Source organism: Puma concolor, chromosome A1 (assembly GCF_028749965.1).
Source record: "Puma concolor isolate L17-30 chromosome A1, mPumCon1.1.hap2, whole genome shotgun sequence".
Taxonomy (NCBI): Eukaryota; Metazoa; Chordata; class Mammalia; order Carnivora; family Felidae; genus Puma; species Puma concolor.
In genome coordinates, this window is record NC_141667.1 from 98410502 (window position 1) to 98435869 (window position 25368).

Sequence of the window (25368 nt, forward strand, 5' to 3'; positions counted from 1 at the left end):
CCCAGGTGCTCCTCTGTTTTTATATTTTTTCTTGATTTATATTCACATCATTGTGTCTTTTCTTATATGCATATTTTTAAAAGTTTGTATTTTTTTTAATGTTTACTTAGGAGACAGACCCAGTGCGAGTGGGGGAGGGACAGAGAAAGAGGGGGATATAGAATCCGAAGCAGGCTTCAGGCTCTGAGCTGTCAGCCCAGAGTCCTACCTAGATTGAACTCACAAACTGTGAGATCATGACCTGAGCCTAAGTCAAACATTTAACCTACTGAGCCACCCAGCTGCCCCTTAAAAGTTTTTATTGAAGTAGAAATATGTGATGTACATGTGGCAGAAGCAAATGGCTTTATCAGGGAATAAAGAAAGAAATTAAGAAATAGAAATTACAAATGTATTTCAGAAGCCCCTCTTTCCCCACTTTTTTTTTTTTTTTTTAGCGTTTATTTTTGAGACAGAGAGAGACAGAGCATGAATGGGGGAGGGTCAGAGAGAGAGAGACACAGAATCTGAAACAGGCTCCAAGCTCTGAGCTGTCAGCACAGAGCCCGACTTGGGGCTTGAACTCACGGACCGTGAAATCATGACCTGAGCCGAAGTCAGCCACTTAACCGACTGTGCCACCCAGGCGCACCCCCCCCCCCCACTTTTTACTTAATATCATGTTTGCCTTTTGAAATGGAAACAGAATCTTTACCCTGAAGGACATTGTCTTTTCTTCCTTCCTCCTTTTCCTTCTTTACTTTATGAAAATTGTTGAACTAATTTGAAGCTTTAGATGATGAATTTTGGTTTGCTTGTAGAATATTACTGGGTAAGGGTATCAACAATCTGATTTACTTTATCATTTCAGTTATGGATTGTGATAATTAAAAACTGGGCATTAATTTTAGCATCTTTATTCTCTAAAAGACTCTCAGGCTTTTATTTGTTTATTTATTTATTTAGCTTATTTTAATTAATTAATTAATTTTTAAGACTCTCAGGCTTTTAAACTAAAGAGTTGGGAGAGTTATTAGGACTTTGCTTTTGGGGGGATCTTGACGTCCAGTTTTTGTTTCTGTATTTTTGTGAGTCTCCTGAAAACTCTACTCAGATTCTAGGCCTCTCAGCCTCCTATTAGGTAATAGCATGTGTTTATATGGTTTTAGGGGAAAGCAATTGCAATTCTCATTTGGATTTCTATATTTACTACTTCTGGGTCTTGCCTACATAATTCATCCCTGTTCTTTTAGCTTGTTAGTACCTTCAGATATGTTTCATGTTTTCACCCTAGCTTTTCTAGTTCTTACGAGAAGGGTTTGTTTCATATTGCCTATTCAGCCATTATTAGAAGCAGAACTCTATAATCCTGTATTACCTGTTTTAAAAAAGTGATCTTTAGGGGCACCTAGGTGGCTCAGTCAGTTAAGCATCCTGCAATTGGTTTCAGCTCAGGTCATGATCTAATGGTTCGTGAGATTAAACCCTTTGGGCTGTGTGCTGGCAGCCTGCTTGGGATTCTCTCTCTCCCTTGGTCTTTCTCTGCCCCACTCCTGCTCATGTGCACTCACTCTTAAATAAACTTAAAAAGTGATCTTTAAAGACTTTATTTATGATGAAATTTTTGTCACCAGAATTTGGGACTTCTTTTAAGTATCTATATCTAGCATTGATTAAAGTTATTTCACTGTAATGAATTCTCCAAATAGTACATCATGGTCAAAATGAAGCATTGCACAAGAGCTTTATGTTATATTTGTAAATTCTCAAATACAAGACAATTTCTTTTCTGAGGGAAATTTTGGAGATAAAGTTTTCTTTATATTTGGCAAGTTGGGATATTTGATTTGAGGATAATGGTTGTTTTTTTTTTTTAATTTTTTTTAACGTTTATTTATTTTTGAGACCGAGAGAGACAGAGCATGAATGGGGGAGGAGCAGAGAGAGAGGGAGACACAGAATCGGAAGCAGGCTCCAGGCTCCAAGCCATCAGCCCAGAGCCCGACGCAGGGCTCCAACTCACGGACCGCGAGATCGTGACCTGAGCCGAAGTCGGACGCTTAACTGACTGAGCCACCCAGGCGCCCCTAATGTTTTTTTTTTATGTGGTTTCTAGAAAGAAAATTTCTTTTTATTTTATTTTTTTAATTTAAAAAATGTTTTTTGAGGTGGGGGGAGGGGCAGAGAGAGCAGGGGCACAGAGGATGCAAAGGGGTCTCTAGGCTGACAACAGTGAGCCCAGTCTGGGGCTTGAACTCATGAACCGCGAGATCATGACCTGAGCTGAAGTCAGTTGCTTGATCAACTGAGCCACCCAAGTGCCACCAGAAAGAAAATTTGTTAACCAAAGCAGTGGTAATAGCTACTATTGGAGTGTTTCATATGCACAGGGCATTGTGTGCCTTGTATAATCTCCACTAAACGAATCAATCTTTATAAACACTTTTATGACAGATACTTCTTTTATTCCCTTTTATAGACAAGTAAATGAAGACAAGGAGAGGTCAAGTGATTTGGCATGGTCATAGAGCCAGCACTGTTAGAGAAGTGGTATGATGTAGTATATACCCATTTTGGTTGTATGCACCTAGCTTCCATTCTTTTTGGGCTAATGTCTCTTCTGATGGATTGAAAACCGGTGAAAATATAGCCAGCAGCAGCACAGATGCAGATATAAATTATTAGAGATTGGTTCCCATTCTGTGTGGAAGCGCTGTCTTGTTCATTAACCTCATAAAAACATCAGCCCTTCATTTATCAATTAAGCGATGCAAATATGTCTTTTATTAAAATAATATAATTGAACTTTAATAAACTGTGTTAATTAATAATGAAGGAGACATGAAATGAGTAAATACTTAGTGAAAGCAGCTTTTTATGTGCATGAGGATTTTGGTAGTAGAGGGTGTTAATACAGCATTTTCATCATATATCAATTTCAAGTAGAGCTTGAACGTTTGATTAAAGTTGACTAAAGATGGTAGGTGAGTGCTTATGCTTAGAGGACATGATTATTTGGGTATCATTATATTAGTTTACTAATGCACTTAACAGAACTGGTTTGGCTTGGAGCTCCATAAAGGAATAGTCATTCAAGTCTGGCCTTGATTTAAGAGTATATCACCTCTTTCTATAAGTGGCCTGAGGTGATTACTGAAAATTATTCACTTTACCCAGAAAACCCTACAAAGTCATGCAGATCAAGAGATTCAAGTCTTCGTGTTCACTTTAAGAACACACATGAAACTACCCAGGTCATCAAGGGTATGCATATCCAAAAAGCCACCAAGTATCTGAAAAATATCACTTCACAGAAGCAATGTGTGCCATTCCATCACTACGATGATGGAGTTGGTAGGTGTGCCCAGGCCAAAAATAGTGGGGCTGGACACAGGGTCGCTGGCTTAAAAAGAGTGCTATAATTTTTACTGCACATGCTTAAAAATGCAGAGAGTATTGCTGAGCTTAAGGGTTTAGGTATAGATTGGTCATTGAACACATCCAGGTGAACAAAGTCCCCAAGATGCAACATAGAACTTACCGGGCTCATGGTCAGATTAACCCATACATGAGCTGTCCCTTCCACATTGACATGATATTTACTATAAAAGATCAGATTGTTTCTACACCAGAAGAGGAGGTTGTGCAGAAGAAAAAGACACCCCAGAAGAAACTGAAGAAACAAAAACTTAGGTGCCAGGAGTAAATTCTGCATAAAATAAATGCAAATTAAAAAAAAGAGTACTTATTTCAATTACAGTCCTCTCTTTTTTTTTATTTTCCTCTCTTTTAAAGGACTGGGAGAGAAGTAAAATTGACTCTCAAACAACACAGGTTGAACCATGCAGGTCAATTATACATAGGTATTTTTCAGTAACTGTAGTTCAGTCCTGTATGTGTATTTTTTCTTATGATTTTCTTAACATTTTCTTTTATATAGTTAACTTTATTGTAATAATACAGTATGTAATACATATACAAAGTATATGTTAATTGATTGTTTATGTTATCAATAAGGCTTCAATTAACAGTAGGCTATCGGTAGTGACGTGTTTTGGGAGTCAAAAATTATACTCAGATTTTCAACTGTGTGTGGGTCATTAAACCCCATGTTGTTCAAGGGTCAACTTGAAGTAGTTTATTTTGAATTGTGCATTCAAATAGTGAAGTAAACAGTCAAGAAAACTAAAAGGCAGTCTATGGAATGGGAGAAGATATTTGCAAACGACATACCTGCAAACTCAGTTAAGTAATGGGCAGAAGACACGAATAGACACTTTTCCAAAGAAAACATCCAGATGGTTAACAGACACATGAAAAGATGCTCAGCAGTGCTTATCATTAGGGAAGTACAGATAATGTTACAATTTCTAGTTTACTTTTGAAGGTGGGTATTTAAAAAAAACTCCTTTTGTTTCCAAAGAGTTCTTTGTTGATGTCTGTATTAGTTTGCTAGATCTGACATAACAAAATACCAGACTGGGTGACTTGATGAATCCATTTATTTCTCACATTCTCATAGTTCTTCTAGGAGGCTGGAAGTTAAAGATCAAGGTGTTGGCAAATTTGGTTTCTACTGAGGCATCTCTCTTTGGCTTGCAGATGGCTGTCCTGTTACTATGTACTCACATTTGTTTTTTCTCTGTGCCACCATTGGTGTCTTCTTATAAAGATACCAGTCCTATTGGATTAGGGTCTCACCCAAATGGTCTCAGTTACACTTAATTACTCCTTTAAAGGCCCTAGTTTAATGTATAGTCACTTCCAGAATGAGGTCTTTGACATGTGAATTTGGAGGGTGAGAAGTACAGTTCAGTCCATAACAATACCTTTTGCCCCTTTTTAAATTGAATTCATTGTGGGTTTTTGTTTTTGTTTTTGTCTTACTGTTGAGTTTTGGGAGTTGTCTTTATATTCTGGATACTAGTCCTTTGTCATATATGTGGTTGCAGATATTTTCTGCCGGTCTAGAATTTTTTTATTCTTCTTTAGAGGGTTTTTCATGGAGCAAGAGTTTTTAATTTTGATGAGATCCAAATGTTCTCTGTTATTGACTGTGCTTTTGGTGTCAAGTTTAGGAACTCTTTACTTAACTATATAATTTTTAAAAACTGTTCTGCCATGTTAAAGTAAAAATGATTAGAGATCACAAAAATTATACATTTTCTTTTGCCGCGGGGAATTTGTGAATTTACAGAAAGAACATTCACTTGGAAGAATAGAAGCAGGTTAGTCATGAACAAAAGAAATTTCTAGGAGATGGTCCTTCATGGGTTTTCCTCATTTTTACAGCTCATCTGAGTAAAAAGCATTGGTAGGTTTTATTTTGGACTATATTTTAAGGATGTTTATATAGCAAGCAGCCTTGAAAAAGAGAGAGACTGTTTCCCTCCTGGACAAGGTTAGCTTACCTGGTAGCATCATGATCTGCTCGGTTATCCCAGCTAGGAATTTGGGGCATCCTCATTAAGTGTTTCTATTTCTTCCTTCACATTCACTCAGTGCATCCTGTTGATTTCAGCCTCTGAGTAGTTATTAAACCTATCTGACATTTTCATCCTTATCGCTAATCACTCTGATTCATTACCTCATCCTCTCCAGTGTCATTTCTATATTACTGCTTTCCAGATTTTTTCTCTTTGTCTTTAGTTTTCAGAAGTTTGACTTAATATGTCTTGTTATGGATTTATATCTGCCTTACTTAAGCTTTACTGACCTTATTCAATCTGTCGTTTTACTACTTTTGCCAAATGTAGGAATTTTCCAGCCATTATTTCTTAGAGTACTTTTTCAGCCTTTCTTTCTTTCTTTCTTTCTTTCTTTCTTTCTTTCTTTCTTTCTTTCTTTCTTTCTCTCTCTCTCTCTCTCTCTTTCTTTCTCTCTCTCTTTCTTTCTTTCTTTCTTTCTTTCTTTCTTTCTTTCTTTCTTTCTTTCTTTCTTTGTTTTTTAAGTTTATTTATCTTTGAGAGAGACAGAGACAGTGTGCAGAGGAGGGGTGGAGAGAGGGAGACACAGAATCCAAAGCAGACAGCCATTGTTTCTCAGAGTACTTTTTCAGCCCCACGCTTTTTCTTCTGTTTCCAAGATTCAGATGACAAGAGATGTTATTTTGCTATAGTTCCCTAGGTCCCCAAAGTTCTGTTTTTAAGTTTTGTTTTTGTTTTTTTCTTTGTCCTCAGTCTGTTTTTTCGCTGTTGTTCAGATTGGGCCATTTCTATTTCATTATGTTTGAGTTCACTGATAGTTCCTTTTTTCCCTTAATACTGCTTTTGATTGTAGTCATTGTTTAATTTTGATTCTTGTGTTTTTCTTTTTTAAAGTTTACTTATTTATTTTTAGAGAGGGAGAGAGAGAGAATCCCAAGCAGGCTCCACGCTGTCAGCACAAAGCCCGACATGGGGCTTGATTTCACCAACCGTGAGATCTTTATATATTCTGTTTCTTCAGATTTTAACTCTTTGCTAAGACTTTCTGTTTTTTCATTTGTTTCAGGAGTGTTCCTCGTTGCTCATTAAAGCATTTTTATGATGGCTGCTTTAGAATTTTAATCAGATCATTCTAATATTCCTATCATTTTAGTGTTGGCTTCTACTGGTTATCTTTTTTCATCCAGTTTGAGATCTTCCTGGTTCTTGGAATGATGAATAATTTTTATTGAAACCTGGACATTTTGAATATCATGAGATTCTGGATCTTATTCAGATCTTCTGTTTTAGCTGGGTTTGTTTGATACTATTTCATTAAGGAAAGGTGGAGTGCGTGCCGCCTTCTTACTGCTAATCATGGTAGCAGTCCGGGTTCCCCACTCAGCCTCCATTGATACCTCGGGGAGGTTGCACTCGCTGTTACTGTGGGTAAATGGGGGATTTCTGGCTGCTTACTAATTCTCTCCTGATTGCTCTCAGGCGGGGAGGGATAGAAATGCCTCGTTGTTCCCCATGTTTCCTGGGTAGTGTCCTTGTTACCACTGGGTGGTGGTGCTATAAGTCTTGAGTGTCCTCAGTATTTTCTTAACACTAGCTCAATAGGGAGGGTTGAGGTCACTTTGTTCTTGATGGGAGGACTTAGATATGCAAGTAACCTGCTTTGTCTTTATTGACACCTTGGGGATGCCTTGTTGTCTCCTGGTGGAGATTAAAGTCTTGGGCTGTGGAGGCCTTTTCTGACATCACCCCAGTGGGTTGATTGAGGCATCTCATTACAGCTGGGGAAGTTCCCACCTCACCCTTTGCCAGTAGGGGTGGGAATGAGGCCTTAGTTTTTTTTTTCCCTCTATCAGTAGCTGTACGAGAGCAGTTATTTTCTGAAAAATTTTGTCGTGCTAGATTTTCTTTTTTTGGTCCTTTGGCTACAGACAGTAGGCTTTTGGAGGGTTTGTTTCATCTGTGCTTGGCGTTTTTGGGTTATCAGCTTCTCTAGCACTCAGCTTCTTTGATATATGACTAAAAATGAAAATCCAAGGAACTTACTGTTGTTTCATTCTTTGGGTCATGGGGTCCATATCTAGTCTTTCTTCTCTCTTCCTTTCCCTGCTTAAGTTTGTTTCATATGTAACATCTCCAGTTTCTAGTTGTACATAGTGAGAGGAATAGGAAAAAGTACATCTGCTCCCATCTTTTCAACAGTAGAAAGTGTGATAATAGAAATTACCTGTAAACAATCGTTGGATTAGATCGAGGTGGATATTATTGTCTTTGTATGCTTTTTGTTTGTTTGTTTGTTTTTAAGACTAAATGCCTCTAGGCAGATTTTATTGGCAGAGATACTAATGCATTCAAATTAAAAGTACAAGTCAAAAATATAGAATCAACCTCTGGATATATATAGGTATCAAACAGAGTTTTTCCTGACAACACAGAGACTTGCTACTTAATCACTCGTTTTTAACCTGTCAAGTTTTATTGCGATTTCTTTTATGTGTGCTGCAGTTGAAACACTTCTCTTTATTCTGACCCTTTGATCCAGTTATACACTGACTGATAATGCATGGAGATAGTTTTCAGGTTTTAGGTAGTCTCATCTTATAAGCTTTGTTAGAGTCTCATGTTCAAGTTTTGCCTTTGGTCACCTATAGATATATCTGTGAGGATTTAATATTTTCAGAGGTTTACTATGTAATATAAAAGAAGTATTATTATGTAATATGAAAGAAGTATTATCTATAGCACTAAAAGACAGTTACATTGTTATAAAAAGCAAGGCCTTTCTTTTATACAGGTAGCATAGTATTTTCAAATCTCTTTAACAGTAATATTCTTCAGTAAAATACTAGAGTAGATGGTAAAAAGAAAGTTTTCTTTTATTTGTTTCTTATAGGAAGACGGTTTAGAAGACGATGAAAAGAATTTCTATGACTCTGATGATGACCAGAAGGAAAAGACTGACAAAAGGAAGAAGTCATATACTATGGATCCAGACCATAGACTTTTAATTCGGAATACAAAGCCTTTACTTCAGAGTAGGAATGCAGCGGTATGTTAAACCTTACAAAAATCATGGGTTTTTTTTGTTTTTTTTTTAAACAGTGGTTAAAAGTATGTAAGTTCAGTAAACAAGTCTTTATTTTTTAGTGTGCTACTGGATCATTTGTTTGTTTATTTGTTTATACATCAAAAATCAGGCTTTTATTAGATTACTTGGCTTGGTAGTTATATACCTACTGGACTTCATTTACTTTTTTGTGGTTTTGTTAATTGGCTTTTCCTAAGATGTTTCTCAGTGGATTGGAAGACTGCATATTTCTGTTACTTGGTTGTAGTTGAGAGCACTTAATCTGGTATCAGTCCATAGTATTTATATGAACCTTGTAAGAATTTTTAAGAGGCTAACATAGAAAAAAGCTCCTAGCATAACACCACATCCATAATAAATTTTAGTTGGTAGGGTTGACTAACAATTAAAAATCATCTTCGTTTGAGTCCTGAGCTTGTTTTATTTTGTTTTACGTCTTCTTATTTTAAATATACTTTATATTTCAAAACAATACATGTACACAATAAAAAATTAGGAAGTAGGGACTCGCAGAAATTTAAAAAAACTTAAAATATCATATTCCAATCATTCAGAAATCACTGTATAATATCTTGATGCATTTTCTTCCAGATCCTTTTTCTGCATAAATATATGTATATTCACATGTGCGTATATATACACATATGTATTTTTTAAACTAAGATAAAAATCATACTGCATATAGTACTTTTTAATCTTTTTTTCCCTAGTCAGTCCTCTCTATTTCAGTAAAATTTCATCTCATTTAATGCCAATTTATCTTAAATTATCTTTTATAAATAGATAATCTAAACCAGTATCTCTTGCACCTGGTTGTTATTGTTCTTAAACCTCTCAAGTCTTGCAGAATACTCTTCTGGGTTTTCTCTTTGCTTCTTTTATAGTGCTATTTAATTTTTTCTTCTGTACCTCTGTTTTACCTGTTAACTGGAAGTTATATCTAAACGTTAGATGGAGTCAAGTAAAACATTTTCTTAATATTTTTTAATTAAAAATGTTCTTAATTAATTACTCTGTTTAACTAGTAAAAACTTAGAAAATGTGGAACTGTACTTGAATTACTTTAAGTTTTCTGATGCTTGTGAATTTAGAGCTTAGAGTTTTGTATATATATCCTAGTAATCAGCAGAAGTTTTTCTCTTATACCTCAATTTAATTTCTAGGGGCGCCTGGGTGGCGCAGTCGGTTAAGCGTCCGACTTCAGCCAGGTCATGATCTCGCGGTCCGTGAGTTCGAGCCCCGCGTCGGGCTCTGGGCTGATGGCTCAGAGCCTGGAGCCTGTTTCCGATTCTGTGTCTCCCTCTCTCTCTGCCCCTCCCCCGTTCATGCTCTGTCTCTCTCTGTCCCAAAAATAAATAAACGTTGAAAAAAATAATTTCTATATCACTATTAAATAACCATACACAGTAATAAAAAATATTATTTTGTAAAATATGATTCTGTTTCACTGAGCCCAGCTTGGCCAGCTTGTATTTAAGTAGCTGTAACTTACCACCCAAAACCATTCTTCATAATTGACTCACTGTTTAACTTTGCCTTGGGAATTGATTTTATAATCCAAATACTTACTGATCAAAAATGTTCTTGAATGGTGAAACAAATAGAAGTAGCTTATATTTCTTGTCCCAATATGTTTTGATTCCCTGCTTACTTGATTGTGTACCAAATGGACATATTTCCCTTTTTGTCCCAGTATGTTTTGGTGTCCTGCATATTTGATGCTGCCAAACACATGTAAAGCCTGGCTTGAAGGATTGCGAACAGATTTCTTTATTTTAGCCCTGTTCTCAGTTAAAGGAGAGACTTTGAGAATTTTTTTTTCAGGAAACTTACTTGGTCAGTGCTGTGTAGTTTGAATTGCAGGCATGGGGCACTGGAAACAGTGTTGGGAGGCTGCTCTAACGGTCTAAATAAGGTGATAGTGGTATCAGTAGTTAGGAATAGAAAAGTGCTTATAGGATATACTTGTATCATGAATGTACATCATGTAACTGTACAAGGCCTATCCAATTTGTATGTTTTACTTATTTTGGACTTTGGAGATATGGGAGCTTCCCTCTTACAGAGCTTTTACAAATTAGACTACAAATTTCAAATTCTGGTTATAGAAGAAACTTTAAACTGTTAGATTTGTAAATACTGGGGGAGAATAAGAGTATGTAGCCCTTGAGGGCTTGAGGGAGTGCCCTAATTAACATATGAGAGGAGATGACATGCTAAGTGGCATCTAGAATCTTAAAAGCCTTGACACATATAGAAAGTACAGTTTATCTTCTTTCCAGTAGCATTTGGCTTACTATTTTTAACAGAAAATGACTTAATTATTTTCTGTAAAATACGTGAAAAGAAAGCTTCAGCTTTTCTGTTATATACTAATACTTATTAGCCAGCTGTATGCTTTAATATTTTAAAAATATTTATTTATTTTTGAGAGAGAGAAAGCATGAGTGGGGGAGAGGCAGAGAGAGGTGGACATAGCATCTGGAGTGGGGTCTGGGCTGATAGCACAGAGCCCAATAAAGGGCTAGAACTCAGGAATCGTGAGATCATGACCTGAGCCAAAGTCGGATGTTTAATCGACTGAGCCACCCAGGTGCCCCTGCTTTAATATTTTTTTAAATGACTATCACCTACTTTAGATTAAAACAGTCATTAATTGATATTTTATTTTATAAGATTTTAAATCCTGGAGAGTTTGTTCTGTAACTAGAGTGTATTTGTGGATCATAACTGAAGAAATAAAATATCCTTAAACTCCTCAAAATCCCAATATCTGAAAGCTATAAATCAGTCTTATAAAAAAAAAAGTACAACAAAGTGCCAAACAGTGCATTTAGGACTCTGAGAACTGTATTTTTAAAACATATTTCTTAATTTTAGAAGGAAATTCTTTATCTCAAGCATCCTCAGGTATTGTATACTCTTTAAGCATATGTAAAATCCCTGCTATGTATTTGTTACTACTTTATAGACTAAGCAGAAGTAAAGTAGTAGTACTGTATTTTCTGAGCTAAAGGCAAGATGATGTAACTATTTCTGCATTTGTCACAAGTAAAGCTGGATAACTTTCCAGTTTGGACTTTTGATGTCTAGATCTAAGTGTAGAGGCATGTAGGGGAAACATTGTACTCTTATATTTTATCACCCTTATAATGGCTTTGAAGCAAAGACTATTTTTAAGGTTCTGCATTTTAGAGAAAAAGAAGATCATTTCAAATGCTGTTTTAGAGGAATTGTTTTAATAGAATCCGTTTAATTGTAACTTTCACATACTGATTTTTTTAAATTTTCAGATTGTTAGTTTTGTCCTAAAGTATCTGGGCTTCATGTGGAAAGGCATGCTTACCACTTTTAAAATATTCCCAATTTCAGAGCAGAAGCAGCAGTATTAAGAAGAATAGGGGATTTGGAGTGTTGTATCAAGCTTTGCTTTGTACTGCCAAGCAGACTTTGGGTAGTTCATTTAACATCTGTTTTCTCATAACATCTATTTTCTTTTCTGTTCTCTCCTCTGTATTAGTTTCCTAGGGCTGTCATAACAAATTACCACAAACCAGGTGAATTAAAACAACGGAACTTTATTTTCTCACTTTTTAGTAGGATATCGAAGGGTTGGTTCCTTCTGGAGGCTCTAAGAGAGAAACTGCTTTTTGCTGGTGTATAGTGGATGCTAACAGTTCTGCATTCCCTGGCTTACAGATTCTTCCCTCCGATCTCTTCGTCCAATGTTCACATTGCCTTCTCTGTGTCTGTCCTTTTATGTCTCTATTAAGGACACTCACTGGATTTAGGGCATACCCTAATCCATTGTGATCTCATCTCCATCATTATCTTAATAATATCTGCAAAGATTTTATCTCCAGGTAAGGTCATATTCTGAGGGTAGACATGAATTCTTGGGAGAACACTCTTCAGCCTGCTTCAAAGGGTAGCAACATATCCATCTTACTTCACATGGATTTTGCTGGAGTTAAAGAAACAATTTGTAGAAATGTACTCTGAAACTGTAGCAAATGTACAAATACTCTGAAACTGTAGCATGCTCCCGTGTTCATAGCTGTTGTTTTCATACTTTATCTTTTAGGTGGTTATGGCAGTTGCTCAGCTGTATTGGCACATATCACCAAAATCTGAAGTTGGCATTATTTCTAAGTCACTAGTGCGTTTACTTCGTAGCAATAGGTAGGACGTGATTTTATATGTTATTTCTTTTGTATTCCTTCAAAGGTAATGTTTGAATAAATGTCATCTGTCTTTCAGACATTTATTACATGGTTCTGTATTATATCAATAAGATTTCATACTTAAGGGATCATGATTAAAGCCTTTACATAATTTATCTCTAGGTTAGAGATAAATATAAAATGTTTTTAACGTCAAGCCCAAAGAGATTGAAAATGTTTTGGCAAAGTTTAATATCAGATTTTTATCATTTGTTTTGTTTACTATGTATTAAGAATTATAACATTGTTTCAGCTATTTACCTTACCCTGAATATTTTGTTAATAATTAGTTAAATTAAAAAATTTTTTTCAGTGAGTGCTTACCTCTACTAATAGAGTTGGGCGGGGGGGAAGACGCATATTTATTTTTGTCTTTAACGTGACTTCAGCACCATAACTATTTAGCCCTGGGCTGACTTTTGCCATTCCTTAGTGAGGTCCTTTGTGTTCCTGTTCTTTCCTCTTCTTTTCCTTTTTATCAGTTCAGTAATTTTCTTTTCTTTTTTTTTTTTTTTTAATTTTTTTTTTCAACGTTTATTTATTTTTGGGACAGAGAGAGACAGAGCATGAACGGGGGAGGGGCAGAGAGAGAGGGAGACACAGAATCGGAAACAGGCTCCAGGTTCTGAGCCATCAGCCCAGAGCCCGACGCGGGGCTCGAACTCACGGACCGCGAGATCGTGACCTGGCTGAAGTCGGACGCTTAACCGACTGCGCCACCCAGGTGCCCCAATAATTTTATTTTCTACAGCCAGCTCAAAGGTTATCAGAGGATCTGGAATGCATCTTTCACATGAAGCTTTATACCAGATTCATTTCTACCTTCATGTCTTAGCTATTTGGACATAAAAGAACATGACTTTTTTTTTTTTTTTTTTTACTCTATCTTTTCACTCTAGTCATAATTCATAATTGAGTGACGCAGTGAGCATCTTACCAAGAGTTTGTGTTAATACTGTGGTTATGTTTATTCCCTTAGCCCTAAGAATACTTTCCTTGCATGTGTTCAGAGCAGCTACAGTATTGGCTTTACATCTTCGGAGTTACAGGATTATAAAATTGGTTTTTAATTTTCTAATGATGAATCAAATCCAATTTATTAATAATTTATAGGAAAAGTGTGTTTAAAAAGAAGATATTGAAAAGTAAAATTTACTAAAAACTTTTTAATATTATATTCAAGTTGAATGCAATATGAAGCTTATTGCTGTTTTTTTTTCTTTAATATACTGTTTACATAAAGATACGTAATTGGAAAATATATTCAGTAAAAATTCTCCTTTAATTTCTAGGGAGGTGCAGTATATTGTCCTACAGAATATAGCAACTATGTCAATTCAAAGAAAGGTACGTACATTGTGAACACATAATTCAAGAGAGAAATGAATGCATTAGTATCATAAATGTATTTATATATATATTTTTTTATAATCTAGGGTATGTTTGAACCTTATCTGAAGAGTTTCTATGTTAGGTCAACTGATCCAACTATGATCAAGACACTGAAGGTATGCATGTGCTTATTTTTCAGGTATCCTTAGTACACGTTTACTTTGAAGATATTGCTGTAGCTTCTAGTATCTGCAAAATGGAGACCTGCTTCTTAAAACACACAGACACACTTAGGGATTTTCTTTATGCTTTCTAAACTGTATTATTATATCCACTTTCTGTGCTGCATCCTAATAGTACAGACTTTATACATGCTACCTGCACCTTGAATAACTCATAGTATACTGAAGGAGACAGTCATGTAAATAGATAATTTCAGCCCTAGTGTGTTTTCATGATATTATATAGATTTGAATTGAGTACTGTGTAGAACAAGAAAAATGGGGTTAATTCTCTGGGATTTAGAAAATACTTGTAGAAAAGTTGATGTTTAAGAGGATCTTAAAAGAATAATATTTTTGTGAATTTTTTTATTTTGGTTGGTAGATTGATTGGGAATTTGTGGTGTTGGGAGTAGGAGAGAAGAACAGTTTATGCTAACACAGAGATTATGAAAGAGTGTTGTGTTCAGAGCATAATAACTGCAGAACAGAGTGTAGTTAGTGATATAAAGCTATGATAATTAAAACAATGTGATATTTAGGCAGAAAAATAAGTGGGATGGAATAGAAAGTGTGGAAACAGATCCATGTGTATGAAAACGTACTATGTAATAGAGAACACATTACAAACCAGTGCGGGAAGGATGGACTTTTCAGCAAGTGTTGGAATGATTGGGTATGCACATGGAAACTGGGTTTAATTATACAAAAATCTAATACACATCCAAATTGAAGGATATTTTAGGAGTGCTTGGGTGACTCAGTTGGTTAAGGTTTTCAACTGCTCTTGATTTCAACTCAGGTCATCATCTCACGGTTCATGAGATCAAGCCTCATGTTGGTTTGTGTGTTGACAGCATGGAGCCTGCTTAGAATTCTCTGTCCCCCTTTCTCCCCCTTTCTCTGTCCACTTTCTCCCCCCCCCCCACCACCAAATAAATAAACATTAAAAAGACAAATGGAAGGATATTTTAGAAAATAATTGGTTTGTCATCGTCGAAAATGTCAAGGTTATAAAGGTCAAAAGAAAGACTGAAAAAGTTTCTGGCTGAAAGAGACTAAAGATACATCTGAATTCAATGTGTGGTATTGAACTGGATCCATTTATGTTATAGGATTGAGATAATTTGTAAAACTTAAATGGGAATATGATTGCATGTGTCAGTGTTACTTTCTTGATTCTATTGTGTTCTGTAGGACAATGTCCTTGTTTGTGAGGAACATACACAGAAGTCTTTGGGGATGATGTGGTATCAGATTGGTAACTCTCAAATGATTCAAACTAAAATAGTTCTTATTACTTTTTCTATATGTTTGAGATTGTTTTTAAAAAATTAAAATGTTTTCATCAAAATAAAATAAAGTCAAGCCATAATCTGGGAAAAAAAATTCCCAGTACCTGTATCTGAGAAATGACTAGGACTCAAAAAATATAAAGAACTTCTACAGTCCAACCCTTTTAATTGGAATGTTTAGACTATTTATTTATTTATTTATTTATTGTTTATTTTTGAGAGACAGAGCATGAGCCAGAGGGGGGCAGGAGGGAGACACACACACACACACACACACACACACACACACAGAATCAGAAGTGGGCTCCAGGCTCTGAGCTGTCAGCACAGAGCCCGGCATGGGGCTTGAACCTACAAACTTGAGATCATGACCTTTACTGAAGTTGGTTGCTTAACCAACTGAACCACTCAGGCACCGTGTTTTTTTTGTTTTTTTTTTTTTTCGTGTGTTTTTTTTTTTTTTTTTTTTTTTTCAACGTTTATTTATTTTTGGGACAGAGAGAGACAGAGCATGAACGGGGGAGGGTCAGAGAGAGAGGGAGACACAGAATCGGAAACAGGCTCCAGGCTCTGAGCCATCAGCCCAGAGCCTGACGCGGGGCTCGAACTCACGGACCGCGAGATCGTGACCTGGCTGAAGTCGGGCGCTTAACCGACTGCGCCACCCAGGCGCCCCTGTTTTTTTGTTTTTTAAAGTTGATTTATTTATTTTGAGAGAAAGAGCATGCTAGTATGAGCAAGGGAGGGGCAGAGAGAGAGAGAGAGAGAGAGAGAGAGAGAGAATCCCAAGCAGGCTCTGCTCCATCAGTACAGAGCCCAACATGAGACTTGAACTCATGAATCATGGCATTATGGCCTGAGCCGAGATCCAGAGTCAGACGTTAAATCGACTGAGCCACCCAGGTGCGCTTAGACCATTTATTTTAAATGTATTTATTGGTATGACCATGTATATGGAGCATGATATGACCATGTAGCTACATACATATATACATCTTGTGGTTTATTTTCTGTTTATGCTATCTGTTCTGTTCCTTTTTTCCTTTTTCATGCTTTCCTTCAGATTTTTTGAATATTTTTTATGAGTAAAAACTGGAACTTTCTTAGTGAGTCTGTTGGAGAAGCACTTTTAATTGCATATTTCTTATAACTGTAAATCCAGAAGAGAGAATTAAAATGTCCCAAGTATTTGGGATGGTAGAATGAATGAGAACAAATCAAGAGAATTAATTAGTATCTGGAAAAACAGAGGTATTACATGGAAGATGAGTTGTTTTCTAGCTTTATTAACAAAGAGGGGGAAAAGCCCAGCCACCTCAAATTGTTTAGGTTAAGTAGATATAGGGGTGCCTGGGTGGCTCAGTTGGTTAAGCATCCGACTTTGGCTTAGGTCATGATCTCATAGTCTGTGAATTCAAGCACATCAGTCTCTGTGCTAGCAGCTTATAGCTTGCAGCCTGCTTCAGATTCTGTGTCTCCCTCTCTATCTCTACCCCTCACCCACTCACACTGTCTCAATCTCAAAAATAAACAAAAAAATCTTTTTTAATTAAATATAAATTGTAAAGTTGGGGCAAACAGGGAAGATGTAGGATTCTCTTTTTTCCTAATTATTTTTAAGCATTATATAATTATCTGTCTTCTCTTTGGAGATGTAGGAAGACAAAAATTCATCTGAAGGGCATTATGCCTCAGAATATTTGTAACAGTGTGACTTTTGTTAAAAACATAAGTGACCTTTGTATTAAATGCCTAGTCTTTATTAAATTAATCCTTTTTATTTATGTTTTAAAATGGTACTCTTTTCTCTACCCTAGCTTGAAATTTTAACAAATTTGGCAAATGAAGCCAACATATCAACTCTTCTCCGAGAATTTCAGGTTTGTATATAATGCTAATTATAAAATAACTTACAAAATATTTGTTCAGTTTACAGTCAAATATACATCATTCTCAGTTTAGAAGTAGATAATTGTGTTAAATAAAATAGTGATTTGGGACAAATTTGAGAACTAAGAAATTTATAAATTTTCAAGAATAAACATTAACTACAAATTCAAAATTTAAGGGACATAGAATAGTAATCCCCTTCGTGTTTTCATTGAATTTGAAAGACTGGTTTATAACTGTGGTTTGTTTGTTTGGTTTTTTTTTTTTGAAATTATGTTATTGGTAAGGATTCCATCTCTCTGTGCTGTCATCAGTATCAGTCTATACTCTGCATTCATGAAAATAGCTTCACTTCTTAACTGCTTGTCCTGTTTCATTGACCTATACTCTTTTAGACAGTGTCCTCTTAGCTTTATGTACTTTTGGTCTAAAATTTCTCCTGTCATAATGTTTTTATCAGTGTTTTCTTTTGTTGTATTTATTTAAGCCATTAATGCTTTTGGATGAGGTGCCCCTCAGCTCTACACCCTTAAAAGAGTGTTATTCAAAACTTACCTCATGAATATAGCCTTCATGTTGGAATGGTCAGGGCTGGACACTTAGTTGGTAGATGACAGCAATAGAAAACCTAATCTTAGTATTATGGGTTTTTATATTTCATCAGCAGTTTTCTTAGTAAAAATATACCACATGCTACACACAAATCAGTTTTTGCCAACTCCCAACTTTTATGGATTTAATTTACTTTGTTGCTATAATCCTCCTGTATACCCGTTTTAAATTTCCTTTTAGCTAAATAGGCATTGTATTTTCTTAACTGTGTGACCTTACACTTTCAACACAAGTAGTAGAATATTATAGCATGTCTAGGATTTATAATTTCAGAACTGGATTACTGTACTTTCATGCTGTATGTTTTCCTAGGAGGATGACTTACAAAATTAGGATGTTATGGCTATTCAGTCATCTTATGTTTATATATGCCAGGAAATATAGTATCTCAAGTTCTTATTCAGTAATCTATAGCTATAGAACATTGTTTGGGTTTGATTTTTACCTCATTTTTAGAGGTTTGCTTTTTTTTTTTTAAGTTTTTAATTTTTTGTCTCAATGTTTGTGTTTGCCCTTTTCTTATTGTGGGTAATCTTTTTGGGTAGCCTTTTGCTGCCAACCTACTGCTTATGTCAGGTTTACTGGGGATGTAGACAGTGAGTCTCAGGTAATTTTATAGCATTGTTTAATTGTACACAAGTGATACTTTGGACCTATTTCAGAATATTGGTGATCTACCGATTTCATTTAATTTCATTTAATATCAGGGCATAAGGTCCTTTAGTTAGACTTTCTAATACATTCTTTATGTATCCACTTTTTATCACTGTTAATATTTGTACCTCATTTGTGTGTTATGGGTTATGTTTATAGATATGTTCAGTTTACTTACAATAGTAATTTTTTGAGTAAAATAGAGAATTTTTCTAATGACGTATTCTAATTAAGGAAATTATGTCATCAAGTGGGAAACAGTTTTAAATACAATTGACCTCTCCTATATGGAACTAAGAGAATTTGTTTTATTTATTTCTTCAGTATTTATCCTGTTATTTGTACTATTTTCACAAAATTTGTATGGTTTTAGATATTCTTAGATTTTTCTCTTCAGCACCATTTAAATGTACATCCTCTTTGGCATGTTAGAGAACCACAGTGTTAATTGTACATTATGTTCTTCTCATTTGAGGTTGGCAATCTTTTTTTAAAAAATTCACTTGAGGGACGCCTGGATGGTTCAGTCAGTTAAGTATCCGAGTCTCGATCTCAGCTCAGGTCTTGATCTCACGGCCGTGAGTGCAAGTCCCGCATTGGGCTCTGCACTGGGCTTGAAGCCTACTTAAAAGAAAAAAAAAATTCCATTGAGGGGCACTTGACTTGCTCAGTCAGTAGAACATGCAACTCTTGATCCCAGGGTTGTAAGTTTAAGCCCACGTTGAGCGTAAAGCTTATTTAAAAAAAAAAAAAATTAAAAAAAATTCAGGCGAACATGGGATTTTAAATTTTGTTACATATAATATATAAATATGCATATTTAAAGTATACTCATTTCTGTAAACAAAGCTGAATTTTAAATTAAGAAATTTATAATCAAAGTGAAATTCGTTAGGGTTATAGTAAGTTTTGTAAAGATCTTTTAACTTTCTATTATTAAATCAGTTATTTTTAAGTTTACATAAATATATAGTTTACATTTTTGTTTTTATTTTAAAATTTTTTTTAGTTTTATTAATTTATTGGGAGAGAGAGAGAGAGAGAGAGAGAGAGCAGGGGAGGAGCCGAGAGAGACGGAGACACAGAATCCGAAGCAGTCTCTGCACTCAGTGCAGAGCCTGATGGCCAGCTTGATCCCATAAACCATGAAATCATGACCTGAGCTGAAATCAAGAGTTGGTTGCTTAACTGAGCCACCCAGATGCCCCTACACTATATTTTCAAAACATTCTTTTAAAGAAAATCTATTTCAAAACTGTGGCATTTTGTTACAAAATGAGTATATATAAAGTCTTTACTGAACTACTCACTGTAGCTATTGTAGTTTTATTACATTCAGATACCATTTTGAAAGTAAAATGTTTGTCAGTGGTATATTTGTCCTTTTCCTCCTCTTCTCCCAACTTTAGATTTAGTGTCTCTGAAAAAGCAACCCTTTTTTTCATAGATTCACAGATGCTGCTGGTTAAATGAACTGAAACCTCCAAAGAGAGAGTTCTCATCATCTCTTTCAACCTTGCACTTAAACTAATTGCTGTCTTTGGGTGACTGCTCCCCACTATCTGTTTTGGAATCACAAGCCTCTGTGGCCACAGGTGAATGAACCTGGCTTGAAAATGCGCCTCTTCTAAGGCACATTGTTTAAGTAAAAAACAAAATTTAATTAAGCTAAGTCATCATTTGGACCTCTTGCACATATAAATGAGAATATTGTGTTATGTATTATAAAATTTTCATTTCTGACAAAGCTTAATACAATAGGGATCTTTTTGTTCACTTGTTAGTACCCTAAAGTATAAACTAATTGAAATGGTATTTTTTAGACCTATGTGAAAAGCCAGGATAAAGAATTTGCAGCAGCCACTATTCAAACTATAGGCAGATGTGCAACCAACATCTCAGAAGTCACAGACACATGCCTCAATGGCCTGGTATGTCTCTTGTCCAACAGAGATGGTAAGTTAACAATGTCATTTTACTTCAAGAAATTTATCCTTTGAATATTCTTGGCATGTTCTTCAAATTGTAACATTTTTTAACATCTCATTTCAGTGTTTCCTGTATGTCAATAGCATGGTCATGATGAAAGTAGCATTTTATCTTTGAAATACAAAGACCCACACACACTTCTTTGTCGTTGTTTTAGTAAACTAGATAATTAACTTGGAAACAGTGTTTGTTTCTCCTTAAACAAGAACTAAGAAAGTGTGTTTTATTTTATTTCTTCACAGTTTAATCACCTTCATTATACCCTTTCCACAAAGGTTCTGTTTTACTGCTTTTAATGACACAGAAGTCATATATAATATTGGTTCACCTGCAGAGGGTGCTAAAAGCAGGCAAATGACTATAGCATGGAGAAGTGGCTAGATCAAAAAAGTATGTTTATTGTGTATCTTCAAAGGTTTGTTCTAAAAATGTATCCAATAATTTCATATTCAGGATTAAACTTGATTTAACAGTCATTAGTTTGAAAGCACTTCATGTTGTTAAGTCAGAAAACATGTAAACATATTGTAAAACTGGATAGGTGATAACCAGTAAAATGCATAATCTAGGTTTCATATTGTTCTTTGGTAAAATGTCAGTTATTTCTATGGTATGGCTTTAGAAAGTGAAGCCATTTGGAGAAAGAAATATTAGTCACTTTCACCTTTATAATAATATATTTAGAGGATTTTTATATGATTGTATATTTGATTAAAACAAGAGATTCTTTTTAAGAAAAGCTTAATTTTTTTGTGTAAAATCATTGAAATTATTTGTGGAATTCTAAATATAATTACATCATATTTAGACATAAGCATATTGAAACATAAGAAGCTTGAATACATTTTATATTTATACTTTATATTATTATGTATATTTTCATGACAATAATTCTGTTATCCCTAATTATCTATTCCTACATGTAGATCTCTTTAGAAAACTGTAACATTGTGATAAGTACTTCTAAGGATATTATTGAAACAAAATTTAGCCCCGAGTAAGAGTGATTTTTTTTTTATTGTGAACATAAAATTATAAACCTTAATCCTGCAAACTCAAGATAATATGATGGGTAGAACATTTATCTACATGCAATATTAAAATTCTAAATAAGTGACAACAAAAATTATCAAGGAAATAGATTTTTAAAAAATATGACTGTAGAAGGTAACTAGAGGAGCTTAAGTTTTAAATGTCAGTCATTTTGTCCATTTCTACTTGTATTTTTTTTAATGTTTATTTTTGAGACACACAGAAAGAAGGAGTGTGCATGTAAATGGGAAAGGGAGACTGAGAATCCAAAGTGGCCTCGGAGCTCTCAGCCCAGACCCAGACATGGGGCTCAAACTCACAAACCGTGAGATCATGACCTGAGCCAAAGTCAGATGCTTAACCAACTGAGCCACCTGGGCGCCCCTTACATTTAATGATAGCATCCTTTTTGTCTCTATTTCTTGTTTTTTTAATGTTTTCTTTATTTTTGAGAGAGAGAGAGCATGCGCAAGCAGGGGAGGGACAGAGAGGGAGAGTGACAGGATGTAAAGCGGGCTTTGCACGGATGACAGCACCAAGCCTGATGTGGGGCTTGAGCTCACAAGCTGTGAGATCATGACCTGAGCCGAAGTGGGACACCCAATTGACTGAGCCACCGAGGTGCCCCTTTCTCAGTTTCTATGTCACACTTTAAGTGTGAGTTGAAAAACATGTTTTATTTCCTATATCTTAATAATGACTTTCTGTTTGGTTTTATGTAGTGCTTTTCTTGGGAAAGTATCTCCAGAACATTAAAGGTGATGAACCAAAGTTCCAGGGTAAATTATTCTTTTAAAATTTAGTTGCATATAAAAAGTACTACAAATTATTTAGAATATTCATTGGTTCTTTTACATACAAAAGAATATTCAAGGTTTCTCAATTTTAGTTTTTGACCCTTTTTTCTCATGTGAAATTTGCAAATTGTGTATTTTAAAGCAATTATCTCTACTTCAGCTTTATAATATATTAAAATCTTGAACAATATTTTTTATTGACTTTAATTTAAAAGATGAATATTCTATCTTTATAACACTTTGAAAGGAAGAATAGATTGTTTTATAATTAGATAATGGGGGACAAATATAATCTATGTTCACTCTTAAAGGTAGGAGGATTTACTAATTTAAACTCTCATATTTTAATGTTTAGACTTTTGTTTTTGGTAAATCAAAACTATCCTTACAACCATGGCTTTTTTCCTACAGTTTGAATATTAAGAAACTTAAATCATAGTGTCCTGATTCTGGTTACATCATCATCATTAGCCTATAGTATCTGATTCTTTGATTATTTATTATATGAGCTACACTTTTGTAGTTTGGACACCTCAATAAAAGTAACTGGTAAAACAAATAAAGAGAATATTCATATTAAAATCAGTAGCATTAAAGAAAGTATTAGTATTTTTAACTTTATAGTGACCGTTCCTGACAATAGAGCCCCTTTTTTTCTCCTATTAAAAAATCTGCTCTTAGGAATAGGTATCAAGAATGAGGCCTCAGTTTCTTTAAAATCTCTTAAGATCTTTTGAGGCTCTAAGGATCTGTGATTCTTGATTTTCTGTTAATTCAAATACCTCATCATCTCTTCAGATAACGTATCTTAAAACCATAGGTGCAACATTTCGGCTTGATTCTTTTTTGCCTATATTCAACATATTGTTTTTAGATGTGTAGATTTTTGTTTTCACTTTTTATTTTTTTATGTTACTTCTGTCTTCTTGACATGGAGAGGGCTTTTCAAGGCTGACCTGAAGCTTGCCTAAAATAGTTCAGTATCACCAAGGTTAATTTGATAATTTCTCAAGTATCTTTATGAGAAATCTGCATTTCAGTTGGCTTAAGATAATTTAATTCTGTAAGTTAACTTACTTTAGTTAATATTGCTAATACATTAGCAAAATTTGCTTGCCTAAATAACCTCACCATCTACTGTAAACTAAAAGGATTGGGGCAGAGGACTACTTTGTGTTTCATTTAGTCTTATATATTTCAGTAAACATTTATTGAAAACTTGAATCAGTTGGGGTATTTAGTAAATGTTGAATAGATGAATGAGGTACTCATTCAGCCTATAAAAGGTTCTTTCCTTTGCAGAGTTAACAGTCTAATAGATGAAAACAGTAATATGAAAAACATGTATTACAGTCTTTTTGTATATTGCCCAGTTAGTCTGTGGTGAGCTATCTGCTTGTATGCAGAACTAGACTGCCTGTGTTTGAATGTTAATGTTATCTTGAATAAATTACTCAATCTCCCTGTGCTTCAGATTCTTCATTTGCAAAATGAGTATAACAGTAGACTATAGTAACCTGGAAGACATGCTAAATGAAATAAGCCTGCCACAAAGAGCCAAATACTGAATGATTCCACTGGTGTGAGATACCTAAAATAGTCAAATTCATAGAATCAGAGAGTGGAATGGCAGTGCCAGGGGATGGAGGAAAAGGGAAATGGGCAATTACTAAACAGCAAACCTAATGTTTCAGTTAATTAAGCAAGTTGAATAAGCTCTAGAGATTTGCTGTGCAACATTGTACCTATAGTCAACAACAATGCATTGTACATTTTAAGGTTTGGTATGAGGGGCGGGGCACCTGGGTGGCTCAATCGGTTAAGCGTCTGACTTTGGCTCAGGTCATGATCTCACAGTCCGTGGGTTCGAGCCCCGTGTCTTGCTCTGTGCTGACCGCTCAGAGCCTGGAGCCTGCTTCAGATTCTGTGTCTCCCTCTCTTTCCGCCCCTCCCCTGCTAAAGCTCTATCTCTCTCTGTCTCTCAAAAATAAATAAACGTCAAAAATAAATAAAGTTTGGTACCAGGGTAGATCTCATGTTCACTGTTCTTATCAAAATAAAATAAAATTAAAAAATAGTAGGTTGTACTTCTAGAGTAAGGGCCATTAAGTTTTGTTAAGGACAAGGAAGAAGCTTGGAAAGGTGAGAACACAGGATCATTTTGTGCTTTGGATAGAGCAGCACCACAGTCCTGGAATCTTTGAAAAACAGGAGATAGTATCAAGGAAGAGTATGGTGTGATTACAGGAAGGGATAAGAAGGCACATGGAGTAGACAGAATCTTGCCTCCCACATAGATGTCCGGGTCCTTATGCCCAGAACCTGTGAATATCCTTACCTTACCTGGCAGAAGGGACTTTTCCGAGATTAAGATTCTTGAGATGGAGGTCAAAAGGGTCCTCTTAAGGGAAGGAGGAAGGTCAACAAAGTCAGATTTCAGAAGCAGAGATTGTAAGTGATGCCATTGCTGGAATGGGGCCTTGAGCCAAGGAATGCATACAGTCTGTAGAGGTTGGAAGAAGGCAAAAAATGGATTTTCTCCTAGAACCCACATAGAGATGGTCCTGTTGACACCTTGCTTTTAGCCCCATAAGGGCTAAACTGTTAACTCCTGACTCCGGAACTGTAAGATGCTAAATGTGTATTGTTTTAAGCCTTTAAGTTTGTGGTAATAGGAAAGTAATACAGCATGAAAGGTAAATGATGCCAAATATATATTTCAACTGTGGCCAATCCTGCCTCTGCATGTGGATAATTAAAGTTATACAATATTTTTTCTTTTTTTTTTTTTTTAACGTTTATTTATTTTTGACACAGAGAGAGACAGAGCATG

At 35.2% G+C, this 25368-nt stretch overlaps 1 protein-coding gene across 5 annotated transcripts in view; it reads left to right on the forward strand.

Annotated features, from left to right (window-relative positions):
* The window catches only part of AP3B1 (adaptor related protein complex 3 subunit beta 1), a 267105-nt gene that overhangs the window by 110706 nt on the left and 131031 nt on the right, over positions 1–25368 (forward strand). For all 5 annotated transcript variants that reach the window (XR_015248393.1, XM_086698262.1, XM_086698234.1 and 2 more), the window contains exons 8-13: positions 8296–8451; positions 12575–12672; positions 14006–14060; positions 14150–14221; positions 17379–17441; positions 20541–20673. Coding sequence is in view for 4 of the 5 variants with exons in the window: in XM_086698262.1 (XP_086554388.1) it covers positions 8296–8451; positions 12575–12672; positions 14006–14060; positions 14150–14221; positions 17379–17441; positions 20541–20673 (577 nt within the window). In the remaining variant the exon portion in view is untranslated. The remainder of the gene's footprint in view (positions 1–8295; positions 8452–12574; positions 12673–14005; positions 14061–14149; positions 14222–17378; positions 17442–20540; positions 20674–25368) is intronic.